General features: G+C 39.7%; 1 protein-coding gene across 1 annotated transcript in view; it reads right to left on the bottom strand.

The window, feature by feature from the left end:
• Positions 1-22554, bottom strand: part of EFHC2 (EF-hand domain containing 2) — a 192156-nt gene that overhangs the window by 55975 nt on the left and 113627 nt on the right. Inside the window, exons 9-11 of the mRNA XM_008060303.2 lie at positions 21804-21946; positions 18474-18670; positions 15734-15861 (exon numbers count right to left, since the gene is read on the bottom strand). Coding sequence (XP_008058494.1) covers positions 15734-15861; positions 18474-18670; positions 21804-21946 — 468 coding nt within the window. The remainder of the gene's footprint in view (positions 1-15733; positions 15862-18473; positions 18671-21803; positions 21947-22554) is intronic.

Here is a 22554-nt window from a genome sequence, read left to right as displayed (position 1 = left end):
TTGGAAGGTTGAGGTGGAAGGATGCCTGAGAATAGCAGGTCGAGGACAGGAATTCTGTCCCCAAATTATAAATATCAATCCTGGCTGGGCTCGGTGACTCAGCCTGTAATCCCAGCACTTTGGGAGGCCGAGGCAAGTGGATTGTCTGAGCACGCGGGTTCGAGACCAGCCTGGGCAACTTGGCGAGACCTCGTCTCTACAATAAATTTTTTAAAAAATTAGACGGGCATGGTAGCATGCACCTATAGTTCCAGTTACTTGGAAGGCTGAGGAGGAAGGATCGCCAGAGCCCAGCAGGTTAAGGCTGCGGTGGCCAGGAATGTGCCACTGCACTCCAGTCTGCAACAGAGTGAGATTCCAACTCTAAATAAATAAATAAACAAACAAACATCAATCCTATTTCTATATACTAGCAATATACAATCCGAAATTAAAATTAAAAACATGCCTTATGAAAACATCAAAAATATAAAATATTCAGTGATAAATATGACAAGAGATGTATAAGACCTGTACTCCAAAAACTATAAAGTGTTTCTGAGATAAATTAAATCCAGAATAAATGGAGTGATATATCATGTTCATTAGTCAGAAGACAATATTGTCTCCAAATTTCTCTACAGATTCAACGCAATCTCAATTAAAATCTGAACAGGGTGTGTCGTAAAAATTGACAAGCTGATTCCAAAGTTCATAAGAAGCCGGGCTTGGTGGATCAGCCTGTAATCCCGCACCTTTGGGAGGCTGAGGTGAGTGGATTGCCTAAGCCCGCGGGTTCGAGACCCACCTGCGCAACTTGGCGAGACCTCATCTCTAAGTGACAGAGTCTAAGTGACAGAGTAAGACTCCAACTTAAAAAAAAAAAAAGAAATGTTAAAAGAAGTTCTTCAAAGAGAAAATTATATAGGTCAGAAACTCAGATCTACATTAGAGAAGAAATAAATGAAGTAAAAACTTTTTTCCTTATTCTTAAATGATCAAACATAAAACTTTGTTCAAAATAATAGAAATAATGTGTGTGATTATGAATGTTTTTATACATTATATATATTATGTATGCAAATATATAAGTGAAATTAATGACAGCAATGATACAAGGAACAGGAGGAAGGAGTACTTGCACCACCTGTGAAGTAGTATAGCATTATTTGAAAGTGAACTTGAATTAGTTGTAAATATATACTGCAAATTCCAGGACAACCACTAAAAATTATACCATTTGGTAGCATCAAAATTATCAAATATTTAGGGAAAAATATAATAAAACCTCAAAAACAAAAATAACAAAAACTGTCTGACAGGTTTTTTTTATTTTTGGTTTTTTTTTAGTTGGAGTCTCACTCTGTCGCCCATACTGGAGTGCAGTGGCACACTCCTGGCCACCTCAGCCTCGACCTGCTGGGCTCTGGCGATCCTTCCATCTCAGCCTTCCAAGTAGCCAGAATTACAGGCGCATGCTACCACGCCCGACTAACGTTTTTTTATTTATAGTAGAGACGAGGTCTCGCCAAGCGGCCCGGGTGGGTCTCGAACCCGTGTGCTCAGGCAACCTACTCGCCTCGGCCTCCCAAAGTGCTGGGATTACAGGCTGAGCCATCGAGCCCATCCTATCTGACAGTTTCTTACAAAGTTTAAATATTTACCTACCATATGATTGAGACATTCAACTCCTAGGTATTTACTCAAGAAGAAGCATATTGCCATTTTTGGTGGGGAGTGAGGGTGGGGAGGTAGGATGACAAAACTATTCTGTATCTTTATTGTGGTGATGGCTACACAACTCTAGGAATCCATCATAATCATAGAACTGGACAGTAAAAAAGAGGAAATCTTATAGTATGTAATTTGAAAAACAACTTAAAAATTTTTTTTTAAATGTGGTCTTGGAAAAGGAGCTACATCTTCTTCTCTGGATAGAAAACACACCTAAACTCACAAAAGCCTCCACTTTACCTGGTTTAATTCAGGTAAAAGAATAGTTCCCTACTCTTTTTCCCGTTGGAAGGTACCAGTACAGATATATATATATATATATATATATATATATATACACACAATGCTTTATATATATATATATAATATTATATATATATAGGTTTTTATCTGCATTCTAATTAGATGTATGACAAAAGGAGATATTTTCACAGGGCAAACTTCCACGATGTGGCACAGAATTTCTCTACCTCTGCCATTAAAGAACTGGAAAGCCACCGGGTTCGGTAGCTCACGCCTATAATCCCAGCACTCTGGAAGGCAGAGGCAAGAGGATTGCCTGAGTCCAGGGATTCGAGACCAGCTTAGGCAACTTGGCAAGACCTCATCTCTACAATAAATCAAAAAATTAATCTCTACAATAAATCAAAAAATTAGCCAGGTATGGTGGCATGCACCTGTAGTTTCAGCTACTTGGAAAGCTGAGGTGGAAGGATCGCCGGAGCATAGCGGACCAAGGCTGCAGTAGCCTTGAGTGTGCCATTGCACTCCAGCCTGGGTGACAGAGTGAGACTCCTACTCAAAAAAGAAAAAAGAACTGGAAAGTTGTGATTTTGATGCATTAAAGGATATCCAATTATTCCTCCCCAAAACATAAAAATTAAATACTTACTTTGAGGGTAATATATTTTCAGTATTTTATTTCCCTGGAATGCATTGATGCATGCTGCTCTAGTTAATATTGCAGTTCAACAAATTATACTAAAAATTAAGACCCGAAAACACCCATTTTGCTCTGTTCATGGTTTCTGTGGGTCAGTAATTCAGACAGAACACAGAAGAATGTCTGGGCCTTCAATTTGGAGGATTCTATAACTGGGGGCTAGAATTGTGCAGGACAAGGACCATCAATTGAGATATCAGCTGGGGCTGTCAATCCAATTACCACCCATGTGTGGTTTCTCCATGTAGCCTGGGCTGCTTCATAGCATGGTAGCTTCAAAGTGGGGACTTGTTACACAATACCTCAGGGCTCCAAAAGCAAATGTGTCACAACGTACAATGCAGAAGCTGCGTCTTTTCTGATCTGGCCTCAGAAGTTATGCAATATTACTTCTGTCACATTCTGTTGGTTACTTGTGAGTCATAAGCCCACTGGAAATTCAAGGGAAGATGACACAGCCTCATCTCTCAGTAGGAGGGTCAGGTTCACATTATAGATGAGCATGTTGGATGGGAAATACTGCTGCAGCCATCTTTGGAAAATACAATCCACCATATGTGTTTCCTTCAGTTAAGAAGATCATTGGTATCTAGCATGCCTTAGTTAATTAACTAGGGTATTAATTTAGTGAAAACACTCCAATTCTCAAGAAAAGTAAATGTCTCACATAGGAATATTATTGAAAACTGTAAGATATGAGAAAACATAAAAGATCAGCATTTTAACTTTTTTTACAAAGAAAAATTTGCTTTTTTCATAGTCAAAACTATACTATAAAGAAAAATAATTTTAAAAAGAACAGGTATGACATTGTCACTAATTGAATAAGAATTTAAAAATTATAAAAACTCTTCCATTTCAAAATTATATTTTAAAGCTCTAGATTTTTTTCTTTAATATAAAATACTCTAGCCCATAATATAAAAAGTTCAAATAAGCATTTTAAGAACTTAAGTAAGATGAACCTTGATCCCTGCCTCACACCATATACAAAATTTAATTTGAGATGAATTGTAAACTTAAAATTGAAAGCTAAAATCATAAAGTTATTATAAGGAAACACAGGAGTATATCTTAGTTACTCTGAGGTAGCCAAAGGCATCTTAAACAGATCACAGGAAGCAAAAACCATAAAAGAAAAGTTGACAATTTGGACATGGAAATGTAAATCGATACAATCACTTAGGTAAAAGGTTTGGGAGTTTCCTAAAAAAGTAAACATATGACCACTCTATGACCCATCAATTAATTTTATTCCTAGGTATATAACTAAGAGAAATAAAAATACATGTTCACAAAAAGATTTGCCCAAGGAATGTTCAGAACAAGTTTATTCATATTGCTCCCAAATTAGAAACTACCCAAGTATCCATCAGCAGGGGAATGAACAAACAAATGGTGGTATAGTCATACAATGGAATGCTACTCAGTAATATAAGGGAATGAATTATTGAAACATTCTACAATATGAATCTCAGAATCATACCGAATGAAAAATTTCACAAAAGAGTACATACCCTATAATTCCATTTATATGAAATCCTAGAACAGGAAAAGGCCAGTTACAAAGAAAAAAAATCAGAACAGTAGTTGCCTCTTGAACGAAGGAATACGGTCAAGAATTGACTGGGAAGAGACATTGAGGGAACTTTCTGGAGTAATAGCAATGTTCTATGTCTTAATAGGGATTTGGGCTGCACAGGTGTATGCATTTGTCAAAACTCAAAGTACACTTAAGGTTTGTGCATTTAATTGAACATAAATTTCACACCAAAAGAAAATAACCCTAAATAAATAGTAAACATGCTGAAATATTTAAAGGAAAGTAAGTCATGTCTGTGCTTTTTCTTTGAAATGCACCAAATTTAAGATGGGTTAATGGCTAGATAGAGGAATGTATAAATAAAAAAACATGTGATAAAAGCAAATAAAGTAAGAAGCTAATGGTACAATGATAGATATATGGGTGTTTGCTATTCAGTCTTTCCAAACTTTCTAGATGTTTTAAAGTTTTTCATAAAATCTTAGGAAAATGAATGGGTAGGACTTTGTTGCTAATTTGAAAAGAATTTAAAAATCATAAAAACTATTCTATCTCAAAATTTAACTTCAAAGCTCCAAAATTTTGTTTATAATTATATTAATATAAAATATTCTAGCCTGTAATATAAGAATTTTAAGTAAACCTATTAAAATCAGTAATCAGAGTAGAACATCAACTACAACAAACTGTACCCTGCTCTGATTCTGACTGCACCTCTTGACCTTTGCTCAGAATATTCTGCCAGTATCTGCCATTAATGCTTTCTGGAAACTGAAGCAAAAAATAAAAAATGTTGTTTTTGAAAAAAATGTTCGATAGGCTCTTTGCCCATGCCTTATAATTTTATTTTATTTTAATTTTATTTTTATAATTGTTTAAAAATTTTTTTAAAAAAACAAGGAATAAGGCACACACTAATAAAGAGCTTAGTGTGTAGCCTGTCCAGATTTCTTCAAAGGATATACATTCCTTGAAATATTCATATAAATATACATGCTCACACAATCTTTAAACTGGGGGCATAAGTAAAATCATATTATATACATACTTCTGTATGTTGCCTTATCTAGAAAACAGCATGACATATATATGGTACATCTGGTTTGTGAATATATGAACACATCTAGTTGGTGAACACACGAGTAGGGCCTTGTGACTAGTGCTAGTCAATGGACTGAATGTGTAAATATTATGTATTTCTTCCCAGGTGAGATTGTGTTGTACTTGACTGTCCAAAGTTATCTTCTTTTACTGGCAAAGTGACTGGCAACATACAAGGTAGTGAGACTTTGCTGTCAGTTTCAGTTCCTGAGTAGCTACTATGAATGAAATTCTCCTAACAACCACAATAGATATATAGAGTGAGCAAAAATAAACTGTTGATTTAATTCTCTGCAATTTGGGAGTTGCTTGTCACTGCAGCATTACACAGTCCATCGTGATTGATATATTGAACATTTCTTCAGGATGTAAATTTGGTCTACTTCATTCTTTCTGATGGCTAAAGGGTACTGTCTTAATGCAGTAGAATATATCCAACTATTCCCCTATTGTTAGACTTTTCCAAATGTTTGCTATTACAGTTTGCTGGTATAAATATTGTGCATGAGCACACACATATTTATCAATTCATTTTTCAAAATTTTTCTAAATAAAAATTTCTAAAAGTGCAATGACTAGTTTAAGGGTTTAAATATTAGACAGATACTGTCAACTGCCCTCCAAAATGCTGAACCAACTTCAACTCCTCTCAATGGAAAATCAGAGTACCTGTTAGCCCACATGCTCACCTGGTGTCGGTTATATTATTTTTTTAAACGTTGCCAATATAGTAGGTGGAAATAATATTTCATTGTTGTTTCAGCTTGAATCATTATTGGGCATCTTTTCATAGGTTTTAAAGGCTCTTTGTATTTCTTTCTGTGAACTGTCTAATCCTGTCTTTGACCCAGTTTTGTCTGTTGACTTTAAACAGATTCTTCATAAGTCCCTAATGTTAATCCCCTGGTTCTTATACTGGTTGTAAATATTTTCTCTCAGTTTGTCCCTTGTTTTCTAAGTTTGTTTGTGATCTTTTACTATAAAGAAATATAAAAGTTCCCTGTAGGGCAACTCCTTCAGGTCCCCACCCACTGTGGGAGCTTTTCTGTCCTCTCAATAAATTCTAATTTCAAAAAGAAAAGTTCCCTGTAGTCAATGCAATTTTATCTTTATGGTTTTTAGAAATTGTGCCCCATCACAAAATAAAAATATTTTATAAATATATTTTCTAGTCAATTGTCAGTCATCAAAATATTTGTTAATAATTCATTCTTTCAGCCGGGCTCGGTGGCTCAGCCTGCAATCCTGTGCCTTTGGGAGGCTGAGGTGAGTGGATTGCCTGAGCCCACGGGTTCAAGACCCGCCTGGGCAACTTGGCGAGACCTCATCTCTACAATAAATCAAAAATTAGTCGGGCGTGGTAGCGCACGCCTGTAGTTCCAGCTACTCGGAAGGCTGAGGCAGAAGGATGGCCGGAGCCCAGCAGGTCGAGGCTGCGGTGGCCGGGAGCGGCCTCTGCACTCCGGTCTGGGCGACAGAGTGAGACTCCAACTAAAAACAAAAATTCATTCTTTCTCCACTAATTTTAAATGTTCTCCACACCCTACTGTACTAAAGTCTATAAAAATGGGTTTTTATGGGGCAACCCCTCCAGGTCCCCTCCCACTGTGGGAGCTTTTCTGTCCTCAGTAAATCCTGCTTTATCACTTTTTTTTAAAAAAAGGGTCTTTATGGACTCTACACTCTATTTCACTGATATTATTTTAGTTTGTCCCTCTGTTAGAAAATTAGTGTTTTCAAATGGAAATTATGTTTCTAGTATCTACATTTTGGTATTATTCTTTTCAACATTTTCTTGACTATTCTCAGTTCCTTATTCTTCTTGATGAACCTTCATAATCAATGAGTCAGTCTCTCTCCAACTCTGTGAAACAAAACCAAGTCTAACACTGCAACAACAAAAACCTACTTTGTAATTGCTTCAAATCTAAAAATTAATTTGGACAGATTTGAATTTTAACAAATTGTCTTTCCATTCAGAGATATCATAAGGTTATAACACTGTATTCATTTTAGTCATACACATTTCTTGGGCAATTTAATCCCAGTATTTCATTATTGTTGTTGCTACAGCAAATAGTATTCCTCTTTGCAGAACAATCCCTAACTGATTATTACTGATATAAAGTAATGCTATTTCTTTGTATGTGATTTTCTTATATTTTACATAGTTTCCTGAATACTTGTAATAGTTCTAACCATCTTTAAATGGATTCTTTGGGTTTTTCTAGGTACACAATCATATTCAGGCTCTAATTTTAAAATTCAGTCTTCAATTCTATTTTGGACTATTTAAACAATGATTTCTAAATGCCTATTTTTATAATACCAAGGATAAAAAAAAAATGGAATTTTATGGCTGGAAGGGACCTTAGAGTGATCTAATCCAAAAGTTACCTAATCAAGTACCTACCAGGGTAGATAGGTGAGATAAATGGGAGAAGGTGCCCCCGGTGTAAGACAATAAGGAATTGTAGAGACCAGGAAGAAATGCAGAGAACAGGCTCTGTCTAAAGAAGGCAAGTGCCACTCAGTCCAAGCCATGGAGAATTGTAGGCCCAATTTCTACTTTCTAAAAAAGCACCAGATATATAGATTTTTATGTTTAGACTTCTAATTTTAAAAACACGAAACAAAATCATACAATTGCTAGCTTTTAATTTTAAACCTGTATCTAATCCAATACTTTCATTTAAAGCAATGTAAACTCAGAAAGGTTTGCCAGATATTGCAAAAGCAGTCAGGTACAGGGGAGAGCTATGTATCTTGTTTAGCTAATTTGTGGGTTAAACCAGCATATTCAAAGTACTAAGACTAGGTAGGTGTTTTGCTTGGTTTGGTTACAATGAAGGAGTTTAGTCCCTAATGTCAACATACATTTGTGTTCCCTGTTGGACTCATGTTGGTTTAGATTTGGTAACCCTACAATATTTGTGGTAAATGAAAAGGGTACCTTTTATTTCTTTTATTTTCCCTCAACTTTAATAAAGCATAAATGGACAAATAAAAATTATACATATTTACAGCATACAACATGTTTTGATATATGTATAGGTTTTGAAGTGATTTAATAAAGTTAATTAACATACTCATCACCTCACATACTTTTTGTGGTGAGAACATTTAAGATCTACTCTCTTAGCAATTTTCAACTATATAACATATCATTATTAACTATAGTCAAGCCGGGCTCAGTGGCTCAGCCTGTAATCCCGCGCCTTTGGGAGGCTGAGGTGAGTGGATTGCCTGAGCCCGCGGGTTCGAGACTCGCCGGGGCAACTTGGCGAGACCTCATCTCTACAATAAAATCAAAAAATTAGCCGGGCGTGGTAGCGTGCACCTGTAATTCCGGCTACTCGGAAGGCTGAGGTGGAAGGATCACCGGAGCCCAGCAGGTCGAGGCTGCGGTGGCCAGGAGCGGCCACTGCACTCCAGTCTGGGCGACAGAGTGAGACTCCAACTCAAAAAAATCAAAAACAAAAAATAACCATAGTCATCCTGCTGCACAATAGATTCCCAAAACTTATTCCTCCTGTTTAGCTGAAACTTTGTACTAAGAGTACCTTTAAAATAGTCTTTCTATATTTGGGGAAATTCCCACATTATATTCTCTGTCACCCCAACATGGATATCACAGCTCAATTTCCCAGCCTTCCTTGCAGCTAGAAATATGCTGGACCAAGGCTCCACCAACCAGGGAACTCACATAAGACTTTGCCTCAGAAGGGATTAACAGGAGGAAACCAGCTCAGAACGGGCCAGGTTTGGTGTCTGAGGGGTCCAGCTTTCATGGGTGGCAAAGGACACAAGGTTGCCAAAAGTGGTGGTAGTTATGGCTGTGGTAAAATCGAGTTCTTGGTAACAAAGCAAGTGTAGCAACGAGTCATGGGTGGTGGTGGTGGTAACAGAGGTCATTTTTTCATCAGACAAGTTCTACAGCCCAATTCTGAGCACTGTTCTCTAGCCTTTCCAAAGATACTGTGGACCACCCAGGATCCTTTTAATAAATTCCTTTTCTGCTTAACTATCCACAGAGAATTTTTCACTTTAAAACTAAGCCCATGCATGCATAACGAGCATTTGTATACCTAACCCTGAATTGTACCCCACACCTTTAAAATTAAAAATAAAAAAAACTAAGCCCTCACAGTTCAGATGCCACCACAAGACAGTAAAAGAATCAAATCAAAGATCTCTATCTTTTTTATTCCCAGGCCAGCATTCTTTCTATTACATCACATTATTTATACTTAATATTTTTAGGGAGGTTTAAAATCCTGTTTTTAAAAATATATACTGAGGTTCCCATCTCAAAGACAGGCTACGAATACTGTCAAAGCATCTATTAGGTTCATGATAAGTTTGAATACTTTGAGAATTTGTCTTTGTTTTTGCTTTTGTTCATATAGATTCATAGACCAGTATCTTCCTTAAAAGATGTTTGACAGCTTACAATAAAAACACCAATAACTATGTACACAGACTAGTTCAAATAAAGATTGAGCAAAACCATATAAAGGGAGAGATAATTGTCCTAGATAAATCAGGATGAGATCATTACCTTGTTCTAAGCACTAAATTTACAATCCGTTTCCTTGAAGTAAAAGACAGTAATAGGATGGATTATATTAATGCTTCCCAGCATTAGTTCACCATCAATGATGTTTATCATTTTCTATCTTAATGGCCTCCAAGTTTTTAGAGTTTCTCTTTCGACTTCATTTATCAAAGAATATTTTGAATGACCCCACCATGGGTAAATGTATAGCTTATTGAAATACTGGAAACAGGATATAGATTCGTATTATTATTGTTGGTGACACCAGGTAGCAACTATAGGGATAAAGGGTTTTCATTTTCTGACTATCTACCATGCATTAGTCAGTGTGCTACAATAAGAACTTTGCATACGGTATCAAATGTATTCATCACAACATCTGTATATAATGGGTACTATTATCCATATTTTATAAATGAAAAAATTGTTCAGCCACTTCCCTAAGGCCACTAAGTTGGAAATGAGAAAGCTAAGAGCTGGATCTGGTTCTGCCAATTCCAAAACCAGTAGTAAGAACTATTTATATTATATTATTTCCCTCAAGAAGAATTTTACTTTTACAAGACAGAAAATTTTCTTGAGGCTCTAAATCTTAGAAGGAACTTATTACATGGATGTTCACAGGAGAACTACTGACCCTGTAATTAATAATGTGGGCCTGAAGAACCATGTAAAAATTCACTATGTTCATTGAGGCCTGATCTACTAGGTTATAGAGGTATCTAGGAAAGATACAAGGGTAAGCCAGGCATGGGCCTTATCCTCTGAGAGCTTCCTCAGGTGGGGAAAAGAGAGACGCAAACAGATAACTAAGATACATACAGGCTATGTTGGGCCAGGCATCATCTCTGATGGGTAGATAAGGCTCGGGGAGGTGGCCAGAAGGAGGGAGAGAGGGACTAACCACATCTTCCCTGGCACTGGACCCTCACTGCTGCTGCCTGTAGTTCAAAGTCCACAGTCCACACCAGGAAGCTCCACCCTGCCCATGTTCCCAACTGCTTGAAATACAAACTCAGGAAAGCCTAGTCCCTGCCTCACTCCCTGCTGAATTCAGCCCACCGCTGTCGCCACTGGGTGTCTATCCCGAGTCTCTGAGAAGGCTCTCTGCACATTCTCAGATAATAATCAGCAGCACTCAAGGGCAAATCTGACAGACTGTGAAAAAAGGGTCCAAAAGAGGACCTATGAAACAGAGGCAGAAGTGGTGACCTCCCACAAGGCAAAAGAATGTTCCCCACCCAAATGAAAAAAAGAAAAACACTCCCTACTTCTATTTCCTGATGGCCACCTGTGTTCCATCAGGTCTGTTCTGAGACAGATTATCTCAGGGAGGCCTGCACATTAATCCATGATCAGCCATGGTACCCCATACGCAGAGGTAGTTTATTAGCTCCTACCCTTGAGGTTCTCCTGGGAGGAGATGCAAATCTCTGAGAGGAAGAAAGGGAACGTCCAGAGGAGCAGGTCTGGGCTCTGATGCCCAAGGTTTACACTGAGAGTGCCAGGTATCTAAGCAGGAGAGAGTCAGGGCCACAGAGGTGAAGCCCATAGACCTATGCTACAATCCTGCCTTTGCCTACCTCTATTCTTCTCCACTGTTTCAATGCACAAAATTGAAGAGAGAACATTTCACAAGTGCATTATAAACCTGAATTTTAAGAATTTAGATTGTCAGAGCCTGGAAGAGACCTTAGAGACCAATATATGGACACAAGAGTGAGTGCAGATAGATGAAGTGAGTTGCCCAAGTCATTTGGCTAGCAAGGGTCAGGCCTAGCTTTCCCTGACTTCCCTAAGTCAGAGCCAGATGGCCCTTCCCTGGTGCATGGTAATCAATTATTTACTTGATTGCTGCAGGCTTTAGACTGAATATTCCTTGAGAAATAGGATCATTCATTAAATTATTCAAGAAACATCTAATATACTTGGCAGGAGCTGATGTGGAGGCAGGGAAATAAACAAGTAACAACAAGAAGCTACCAGTGGATAGTATATGAAAAGCATTTAGCATGAGGTATGGCCCACAGTAAGTGCTCAATAAATGGTAGCTTCTGCTAGAAGATTCTTCTAGTGAGTTGGAAATAATCAGAGAGAGGTAGGCAAACTCACATAATACACTGATGTGGGATTTTGAGCAGAGGAATGATCCAATCAGATTTTTGGAAGGTCATTCTGACAACACTTTGGAGGATGAGAGTTAAGAAAGAGGAGGTCAAGCCGGGCTCGGTGGCTCAGCCTATAATCCCGCGCTTCGGGAGGCTGAGGTAAGTGGATTGCCTGAGCCCATGGGTTCAAGGCCCACCTGGGCAACTTGGCGAGCCCTCATCTCTACAATAAATCAAAAAATGAGCCGGGCGTGACAGCGCGCACCTGTAGTTCTGGTTACTTGGAAGGCTGAGGCGGAAGGATCACCGGAGCCCAGCAGGTAGAGGCTGCGGTGGCCAGGAGCGGCCACTGCACTCCAGTCTGGGCGACAGAGTGAGACTCCAATTCAAAAAGAAAAAAAGAAAAGAAAGAGGAGGTCAGTTATGCAGCTCTCCAGAGGGTACAAGTGAACAGCGATGAAAAGCTGGACTGCAACAGTGAAGTTGGGGGCAGAGAGAAGGGAAAGTTTCCAGAGGTAGTTTAAGACACATAGCTCCAAAGGGTGAGTGGGAGAGGTCAAGTTAGGGGAGAGAGGACAGACTAGGCAGACTCCTGGCCTGGGCCCTGGGGATGTGTATGATGGCCTTTACTAGGAAACAGTCCCCAGATGCATCTTAACAAAAGAAGAAAATGAGATCAATTCAGGGCAAGTTATTTTGGGGTGCCTACGGTTCATCCAAGAAGGAGACATCCTAGAGGTATTCATATTTCCAGGTCTACAGTTCAGAAGAAGGATCTGAGCTTGAGGAACTAATATGAAGGCATCAGTCTACAGGTAAGAGCAAAAGCAGTGAGGGCTGAATAAAATGTATACACTCAACTAGTATTTATTAACACCCTACTATTTGCCAGATACTGTGATAAGTGACAGACTAAAGCAGAAAACAAGAAAGAGAAGGTCTCTGTCTTTAAAGAGGTTACATTCTGGTGAATGGAGCCAGAATACACACATATAAATACACACATAAATGAAAGAAAGAAAAATATTAGCTAGTGAAAGCACTGAACAGAGAATTAAATTAGCATGTGCTGTGATAGCAGTTAACTACGTAGTTCCTTTGTCTTTGCCAAGAAAAGAGTATGAGAAGCAAAAAAGAAGGCCAAAGACAATGTACAGGGACCCACACTTGTACGCCAAGCACAGAAGGTGAGTCCCAAGCACAGAGGGCTCAGCATCTGACACAAATATGTCATATGAACCAGGACATCTGGACTCCTGGTCTACACTCTCATTTGGAGGCCATGCCACCACCTTCAAACTAGAACTCCCAAGAATAACTCTAGTGGCTCATTATTTCATTTAGTAACTATGTATACGTACTGAGTCCAGCACTAGGAGTCAGGGGTACAGCAGTGAACAAGACCGTCAAGGTCCTTGCCCTCAGAAAGCTCACATTCTAATAGAAGACACACACATGCACCCACGCGCGCACACACACACACACACACACACACACACACACAAGTAAACAGATCTCAAAGTAAAATAACTGCAAGATGTGCTAAGTTCTCTGATAAATATAAAAAAGGGGCTAAGAACAGCTGGGTGATCTACTTAAGATAGTCAGAGAAGCAGGGCTCAGCGGCTCAGCCTATAATCCCCCGCCTTTGGGAGGCTGAGGTGAGTGGATTGCCTGAGCCCGTGGGTTCGAGACCCGCCTGGGCAGCGAGACCTCATCGCTACAATAAATCAAAAACTCAGCCGGGCGTGGTAGTGCACGCCTGTAATTCCGGCTACTCGGAAGGCTGAGGCGTAAGGATCGCTGGAGCCCAGCAGGTCGAGGCTGCGGTGGCCGGGAGCGGCCACTACACTCTAGTCTGGGCGACAGAGTGACACTCCAACTCAAAAAAAAGAAAAAAAAAAAAGATAGAGAGAAAGCAAGCCCCTCTGGGGAGCTGACATTGGAGGTGAGTCCTAGAGTCAGCCATGAAAAGGATGTAGTGAGGGCATTCCAGGCAGAAAGAACTGTGTGTGCATAGGCTTGGAGGTAGGAAAGAACTTGATGTGTTTAAGAAACCAAAAGACAGACAGTGAGGCCAAAGGACAGGGCTGGAGAAAAAGAAGTGAAGACACAAGAAATACAAAGTCACGTCACTCAAGGCCCTGCTAACTGCAGTCAAATGTTTGGATCTTATTGTGAGAACAATGGCAAGCCACTGAAGGATTTTTCAGGCTGGGAGTAACTTGATCTGATTTTCATTTGAAGGAATTTCTGGGATAGGGATCTCATTTTATCTGAGCATGCTCCGCCTTGAGGTCACCCCTCCAGTCACAATGTGGCAGCCCTTTATCCCACCCACAATTAGGGTCAAGCCTCCATCCGCAAAACAACTTTTCCTTCTTGGATCTCCTGCCTGGCTTCAGTGGTTCCTAAAAAGCCCCATAAACTCACTAAAGTGTTTCCAGTAGACTTTGCAAGAGTGTTGGGAGAATGGATGCTTTTATAAAAGAACACAAAATAATAAAATGAAACCACTCCTTCACTTCTGATGGAAATTTCTTGTTTTCTCCTCCACTGCTTTCCATTAGCCCATGGCCTGAGTAATTGTCTTTGCTCTTTACTCTGTCTCCATTTGCTTTCCAAAACACCATGAACATGTGTATGTGACTATGAACAATAACAAAGAACTATAAATTCTTATTGATCCCAGAAGGTTGGGAATTCTAAACAATAAAACTATGTCCTCTGTCTGCTTCTCTCTAAAGAACATTTTGGAAACACAAAAGCGCTTTGTTAAAACAACAAATGAGCTCTTGGGACACTTCGGGCCTAACAGTGGGCTCCAGGCCACCAGGTAGTGATGCAATAGGCGACTGTAGACACAAAGTTGGAAAGACCTCCCAGCTACCCTCTCCTGGGCTCACTTCGTTTCTCAGTCCACATCTTGACTGCATCAAGCCAAGTTTACTATATAGTTTTCAGCCACTATTGTTTTCAGGAGCCAGAACTTTCAGCCTAAAGAGAAAGTCCCCTTTGTCCTCCATCCATGATTTAATTTACATTCTCCTGAACGCTCCATTCACTTTATTTTCAGGCTAAGAAGTCTCACAATTGTACTGGACTCTGAATGTGAGTTTCCCTGTATGTTTCCGCTGTTTGGAAATTTGCCCAGGTCAGTCACTGGATAGTCCCAGAATTCAGCTTTACCTTAGAGAAAATCTTTATTGTTCATGATTTGTTATAATATTTCTAACTACTGTCATATATTTTTCCCTTGATTCCTATATTTTTATGTCTTTTGAAATACACATATGTGTGCAAGCATACATATACACAGATGCACGCATAGCACTTTTTCTCTAATAATCAGTAAAGTTTTCACTATCTTTTCCAACTTCATTGCATTCCTGGGAAGATGTCCCTCCTTTGTCCCCCAGATTTTGGTTGGAGGGATGCTCTTAACTGCAGTTCTTTCTGTCTTTTTCACTCAGATGTACCATTGCTGGCATCCCCTGACCCTTCAACACCATGATTCACAAGACAATTGACTTCCTATGCTTTTGTCTCTGTTTCTACCCATAAACTTCTTTTATATGCAAATGAACAAAATTTACAAGAATATTAATGGTCAAAACTTGATCACAAAGTGATGTGAATGCAAAGAAATGCCAATTCCTATTAAAAATAGTCAACTGATTAGGAAGTACTAGGAAATAAATTGTTCTTTCTGTTCTTTGGGCAATCTTGAGGGGAAAATGGATTATTTTTCACAGAATATGGCTTACCTGAACGTATTAAAATCCACCATCTTTGTGTGTCTACAGTCAGCAGATGCAAATACTTGCTTGATCTCTCTGGATTTTGATTCTTCTTTCAGCTTTTGTAGGGCAAGTTCGATGTTGCTGAAAGGAAACTATATGGGAGACATGAAAGGAAAGACATATTTCAATATTTCCTAGACTTCAGGAGCCCAATCTCTCTGACGGCCAGCAAAGAGATTTCACACTGTGAACCTGAAGTTAGCAGGCATGTCTTTCCAAAGAGACCAACACCAAGAAGACATGACTAGCTTTGCATCTCCTCAGTTAAGGTTTTAGGACAACGGAGGACATTAGCAAAGGCCCCAGATCTGAGAACAATGAGTTTAAGGAACAATAGGTCACAGAGATCAGAAAACAATCCCTGCTTCCACTTCAGCCTCCTCCCTGTAATCCTTGGACATTGGGAGACACTAACGGGAAGAAAGTGGGAATTCAAAGTTGGATAAATAGACTTCCATTTCCTCCAGATCTTTAGAATGGGCTCCCCTGGAACTGTTGGCCACTAGGCAATGCACTGATCAGAGCAAGGTTAGGTGTCAAAGATCCACAAAGGCACTGTAACCGCTGTATACTCATTTTCTGGACAGCCCACTCTTCCTGTCTTCCACCCTGTGATTAGATTTTTGACTTGGTAAGAATACTTCTTATTCCATCCAGTAAAGCCTAAGGCTGTAAATAATTATAGCTAAAAGATCAAAAATGAGAAGATGAAATTAAACATTGATGGTAACTTAGTATTAAAGCTTCCTCTCTCACCAGAAAATGATCCAGGTGGTTTGGTACCTATTGTAGGCCCTATTCCTATCCTACCACCACCTCCCTTTTTCGTACTTCCTTACATCTATGTCCATGATAGGATCTATTAGCTCTTTTGAAAAGACTCTTCAGACTGATATTAAAGAGTATATTATTCTTATTAAGGGTAGTTTTAAAATAATGCAGTTTTCACTTGGGATGCTGATACCAGATAATGCACTACCCTGCTTTTATCATTCTGAAAGGAGAAAAGCCCTTTATATCTTATATTCATGCTCTATATATTTTATATTAAGGTATAGATTCTCCCTCTGCCTGGAAATAGAACCCTAATTTACAATAGCTACACTGACTGAGCTTGCTACAGACCACATGGAGCTAAGCCCTTCATATATATTATCACATCTAATCTTCACACAACTCTATGAAATAAGCTCTGTTGTTACTCCTATTTCAAACATAAAGAAATTGAAGCTCAAGAAAGATACACACCTAAGGTCCCTCAGCTATAGAGTATGGAGTCAGGTTCCCAAGCCAGGCCTGCTAGTTGCTACAAATCTAACTGCCCAATTATTGAGTTCCTTGCCTGAATTCAGTGTTTTCAAATAGCTCTCTTGGGTCATAGTTTTCTAATAATTTGAATCCCTAACACTACTAATGGAGGGATGGTATGGCAGCCATGGAGGACACTGCTCACGCCTCCTGTCAAGAGAGACCCTGAGAAGAGTACCATTTGCTGACAGCCTCCAGGTGCTATAACTTTTGGATCTACACTGAGTTCACAAACAGTGTCACAGCAGGGGGTCTAGGCTGGGCAGTTCCTGCCTGACATGTGACCTCTCTGATGGGCAGTCTGTGCTCTGGGGCTCCCCATCACCCTGGCCGAGACTTTCTCAGACCTGTACTGCCAGCTGAGGCTCTCCCTACGCACCCCTCCTCCCACCCCCTCTCCTTCTACAGGGTCAGGCCTGCCTCCTGGTCTGAAGGCCCTCGCTGCCTACTTCTGTTCCTTCTCCCTTTATCCTTCTCAAAAACTTCCCCTGATAAATCTCTCACACTTATAATTCTGTCGGGGCATCTGCTTCTCAGAGGACCCAAACTGATAGGAATGATGAGATATATGCAGAGAGATTGCTCTTACCAATTTAACCCTGAGCATTTTATATATAAATGAGACAAAATTGGCACTATATGTATATAAATGGTACATAAATATTGTCACTTATAGGTAGACTTTGAGAATTAACTTTTTCAAGATATGTTTCAATATTAGGCAACGATTCCCAAATGTACGTGTTTGTACACTGGACTAGTTCACATTTAAAATCACGATTCTATCAATATGTTATTTTTACTGATTTGCATTGCAATAATAGCACTTTCAATACAGTACCTATCTGCCATCTTATTTCAAATTTAAAACAAAACTCTTTGAGCTCACTGTTACCAATTTCTCCTTAAATTCTTATTTAGGCCTCAGGTGGCTACTGTTATGGGAAGTTGCAACCCCAGCAACTATTGGATTCCCTTGGGGTTTCTGTTTGTTCAGGTCTTGGCCTTCTCTGTTGGCCTGTGCCAATTAACTGAGACGGCACAGTGTGTGGCACCAGATTTTCTTCCTTTCCTATCGTTGTTGAATTTCTTTCTGAAAACATTGTTAGTGTCAGCAAAAACGCAGGAAACTTGATTCAACCCTGGCCCTGCCTCCTAGCTGTGCCTGGAATCTGTGATGCTGGGCAGCAGAGAACCCAGCGTGTAAACAGAGTAGACAAGGACCTGGCCCCTATGATGGGACCTGTGGCCAAGTCACACGGATCCATTATTCATGCCCACATGTGTGAATGCACAATGTAAAACTGGTGGCAAGATGAAGAAAAAGCCCTAGGGAAAGAAAAACAGATTGTGGAAGGCTGAGAGGCAAGTCAAGAATTATACAAAGCAAATTCACCCTATCTGAATTTTTCTCCATGTAGTTTAAGGTGTACTCATCAGCATTGAGCAAACGAAATAGGTAGCCATTCACATTCACTTGGGTTCCAATGTACAGCTCCTCAACCTTGATATATTCTGATAGTTCACTTTTAAAGACTTCTTGTCCAGGCTTCTTAACACGAGTTCTTTTCAAGAACATCCCACCAGCAATCCCTATGGAGAAAGAGAAAAGTTCATAAGCAGCCTTTATTCTTAAAAGAATGATGTGACTTGCCTTCGGAGTTATTTCATCCTCAAACAGACTGTACAACTTAACTGTGAATGCATATTGCTATTATTCTCAGACTTAAGGGAAAAATCAGGCAGTGAGTGAAGAAATAAGACTTTCTAGGGAAGTGCATTCAAGAAAAAAGTGGAGCCAGGCGTGATGACTCATGCCTATAGTCTAAGCTACTTGGGAAGCCAAGGTGGGAGGATCACTTGAGTCCAGGAATTCAAGACCAGCCCGGGCAACATAGCAAGGCAGCATCTTGTAAAAAAGCAAAAGCAGTATGGCATTCTAGCCTTATCTCTTCTCTCTCTGCTTCCTTCCCAGTCCAATAAACACTTGTCAAGGACCTGCTACATATGCCCAGCAGTATACTAGGAGTATGGGACATCAGAAAGACACTTATCTTTAGAGCACTGCTTAGAAAATTCCTCACTTGTGTTTATTTCCACCTATTTGTCCCAGATGATGTCTTACACTTAATTTGACATGCAGATTAATTAAGTGTAAGATGCCCCACTTCTATAAAAGAGATTACTGTTTGAAGATAACTACAGGAATCCCCTTAGGTTTTTTCTTTTGTTTGTTTTTAAACAGGTAAAATAGTTTTACTTCATTTAGTTAATGCTTTATATTTCTTACTTTCCAAAACTGTCACCATTTTCTCTGTTCTCTTCTGGACATTGTGTTTTGTCCCCTTGGAAAGCAGCCAGTAAACTTGAACAGGGGGGCTCCAATATCTTTTGATGTTGAACTGAAATCCACAGAGCTATGAATGAAGTCTGAGACCAGATGAGCTTTTTGGTCAGCTGCATCCCACCCCTCCCTACCACATTCAGAAACCATAAGGGGTGGAAAGACACAAGCTTCAGAGCCAAATAGAGCTGTATTCCATCCAGGCTCTGACGCTTGCTGGATGATCTTTAGAAATTATTTAATCTCTATGAATGTCTGTGAATTCTTACTGGTTAAAATAGAAATAAAAATTGTGAGGGCAAGCCGGGCTCGGTGGCTCAGCCTGTAATCCCGCGCCTTTGGGAGGCTGAGATGAATGGACTGCCTGAGCCCGCGGGTTCGAGACCCGCCTGGGCAGGCGAGACCTCATCTCTACAATAAAAATTAGCCGGATGTGGTAGTGCACGCCTGTAGTTTCAGCTACTCGGAAGGCTGAGGCGGAAGGATCGCCGGAGCCCAGCAGGTCGAGGCTGCGGTGGCTGGGAGCGGCCACTGCACTCCAGTCTGGGCAACAGAGTGAGACTCCAACTCAAAAAAAAAAATTGTGAGGGCAATGAAAATGCACCTCTCGGACTGACTATGATGGGGAACATAACTGATGGAAGGCTTCAACTGCTGTTGTCTTAAATCCATCCTTGGATGTGTGCTGAGGTCATGCTTCTCACAGGCTGTTGCCAACAGATGACTGAGCAAGGCAAGGATACTAAGACAGGCCTACGCCTGCAAAACAAGGCTCCTCCAACTAGCACTTTTTCCTCAAGGACTCCCGATCAGCCTTGTTGAAACTTTCTTAGAATTTCATCTCAACATGAGATTCCCCCTTTCTTCCTTCCCTCCGTTCTTCACAGGAGTCAGACCTGCACTTCAGTTTGATGGCTCTCCCAGTCTCCTCTGACTCCTTCCATATTTTCCCTCACCAGTATTTCTGCTAATAAGTCTCTTGCACATTTAATCCCATCTCAGTGTTTGCTTCTTGAAGAAATTGGACTAACACGAAACTTAACCTCATAAAGTTCTTGTAAGGAAAGCAGTAGGTTCTCAATCATGGCTGCTATTATTACTAATAGGCTTGTAGTTCACTACAATAACTCTTTCTGTTTCACACATGCTGAAATTCACTTGGGTATGTATTCTCCATTCTAGATTAGTATAGAGTTGATTTTTCTGACCTGTAAGAACATGACACATTCATTCCTATTCAATTTCACATTTTAAGATCTGATATAGTATTCAAGTCACTGCAGAGCCTGACTTAGTTAACACAAGTTATTCATTGTGTGTTAAGTGGCTCACACAAGCTTATAGGAGCTAACAGTTAAATATTCAGAGATTTTGTAAGCCAGATTTTAAACTTTCAGCTGCTTGAAATTGACCATGGTTAAGGTATTCATTTCATGAAAACTAGCAAACAGTACAAATCAGAGCTTTTAAAATCTTTTCAAACAGCTGGTTAACCAGCATTTCACTGATTATTCTTCCCAAATGTATACCTTTGACACAGACAAAAGTTTTAAACATTTTGAGACAAAGAACAGAATCCTACAGTTCTATGATTTGGTAAGTCAATGGTTCCCCTCAGCAGGCCATGGCATCAGCACACTGCAGAAAGGCATTCCATGGGCCTAGGTGCTGGAACCTTGGCAGCAGCCTGAGAAGGGTCAGAGAAAGATGATCTCTAAAGACTGAATTTGTGTATCTGTGAATCTTGTCTTAGAGTTAAGCAAAAATTTTTAAGCAGGACTATCAAGAATACAGACTTCCCCTTAGATTGCTGTGAGTGAAATCGGTGGTACCCAGGCCATGATTTTGAAGTCCTTGGATTCCACTGAAATGCTTCAGAGACCACAAAGGAAGAGGGAATAGTGGCAAAAAGGAGGTACCGGGCTTCCCAGTTCTCAGCCAATCAAAATTGGTTTTCTTCTATCATTTTACTTTTTTTTTTTATGTATTTTATTTTAAAGATGTTGGGCACAATCCCAGATTAAGTATACAAGTGGCCATTGTACAGGTAAAGTTTGGGACTACCTTTGGTACCCACTTTTCCTGGTTTGAGATAAGGTACCCTTATTAATGTTATGTGCCCCCACCCCCCAGCAGTTTCTGGATACTGCCAATCCCTTCCTTACAGTATTATGGTAAATGTTCAAGGTCCGCTTATGAGTGAAATCATTTTATGTGTTTTGAGTTCCCATTTAAGAGGTTTGTAAAAAGAACTTTATTGGCTTTTTTTTTAAGCCACTATCATAGATCATCTATGCTACAAAATCAGATCATATTCCCTAATTTTCAAAATGAAGAGAAAGTTATATGTTCTGAAGAAAAACACTATGAGAAGTCTCTTACCTGAATTGTGCTCTATAGGTTCAAACACTGAAATTGTGTCATCACTGAGAAAATATGAAATAACAAACATCCTGTCCACATCAGCGTATTTGTCTGTGACTAGTCTTGCAAAAAACCGGAGTGTATTGCTTATGTTGCCATAGCTAAATGGAAGAGAAATGAGGGTTACAGCATTATACAAGTAATCTTCCACACATTACATATGTTTCAAAAAGCCTGCAAAAGTTATGCTATGGCTTTAATATAGTAGCATAAACTCTCCAAAGTGAAAGTCCAGTCATTTTCTAATTAAGATTCTCAATCTAAATGCAGAGAAATTTTCTCAGTATATTTTATCTCTGATTCTTTACATGTCCTGGGTAACACATTGGGAAAATATCCCCAAAACAAATACCATAAACATACTGATCAAACCAGCTGATTAGCTGGTTGTTCTCTAATGACAAGGCTGATCAATGATCACAATAACAATGTTAGAAAGAAGCATAAGCACCTGGCCCTGCTGCTCAAGCAAACCAGAGGGCATGCTCTACCCATGCCTGGGGCAACCTCCCTGGTTCACCAGCCACCATCTCATGCCCATTGCTTCTCTGTCTTCCAGCCCACACGCTCCTCTTCCTGACTCACTCCTCCAGCTCCCCAGCATCCTTCCAAGTTCCTTCAGTGAAAAATTAACTTTTCCCTTTCAAATGCTGTAATAAAATTTATAGACCTGCCTTTTTTAAAAATAGTGTTTACCACTCACATCATA

Source organism: Carlito syrichta, unplaced genomic scaffold (genome assembly GCF_000164805.1).
Source record: "Carlito syrichta isolate Samal-C Ts95f unplaced genomic scaffold, Tarsius_syrichta-2.0.1 Scaffold304588, whole genome shotgun sequence".
Lineage (NCBI taxonomy): Eukaryota > Metazoa > Chordata > Mammalia > Primates > Tarsiidae > Carlito > Carlito syrichta.
The sequence above is the reverse complement of the archived record's forward strand: the minus strand, read 5'-3'. Positions and strand labels throughout refer to the sequence as shown.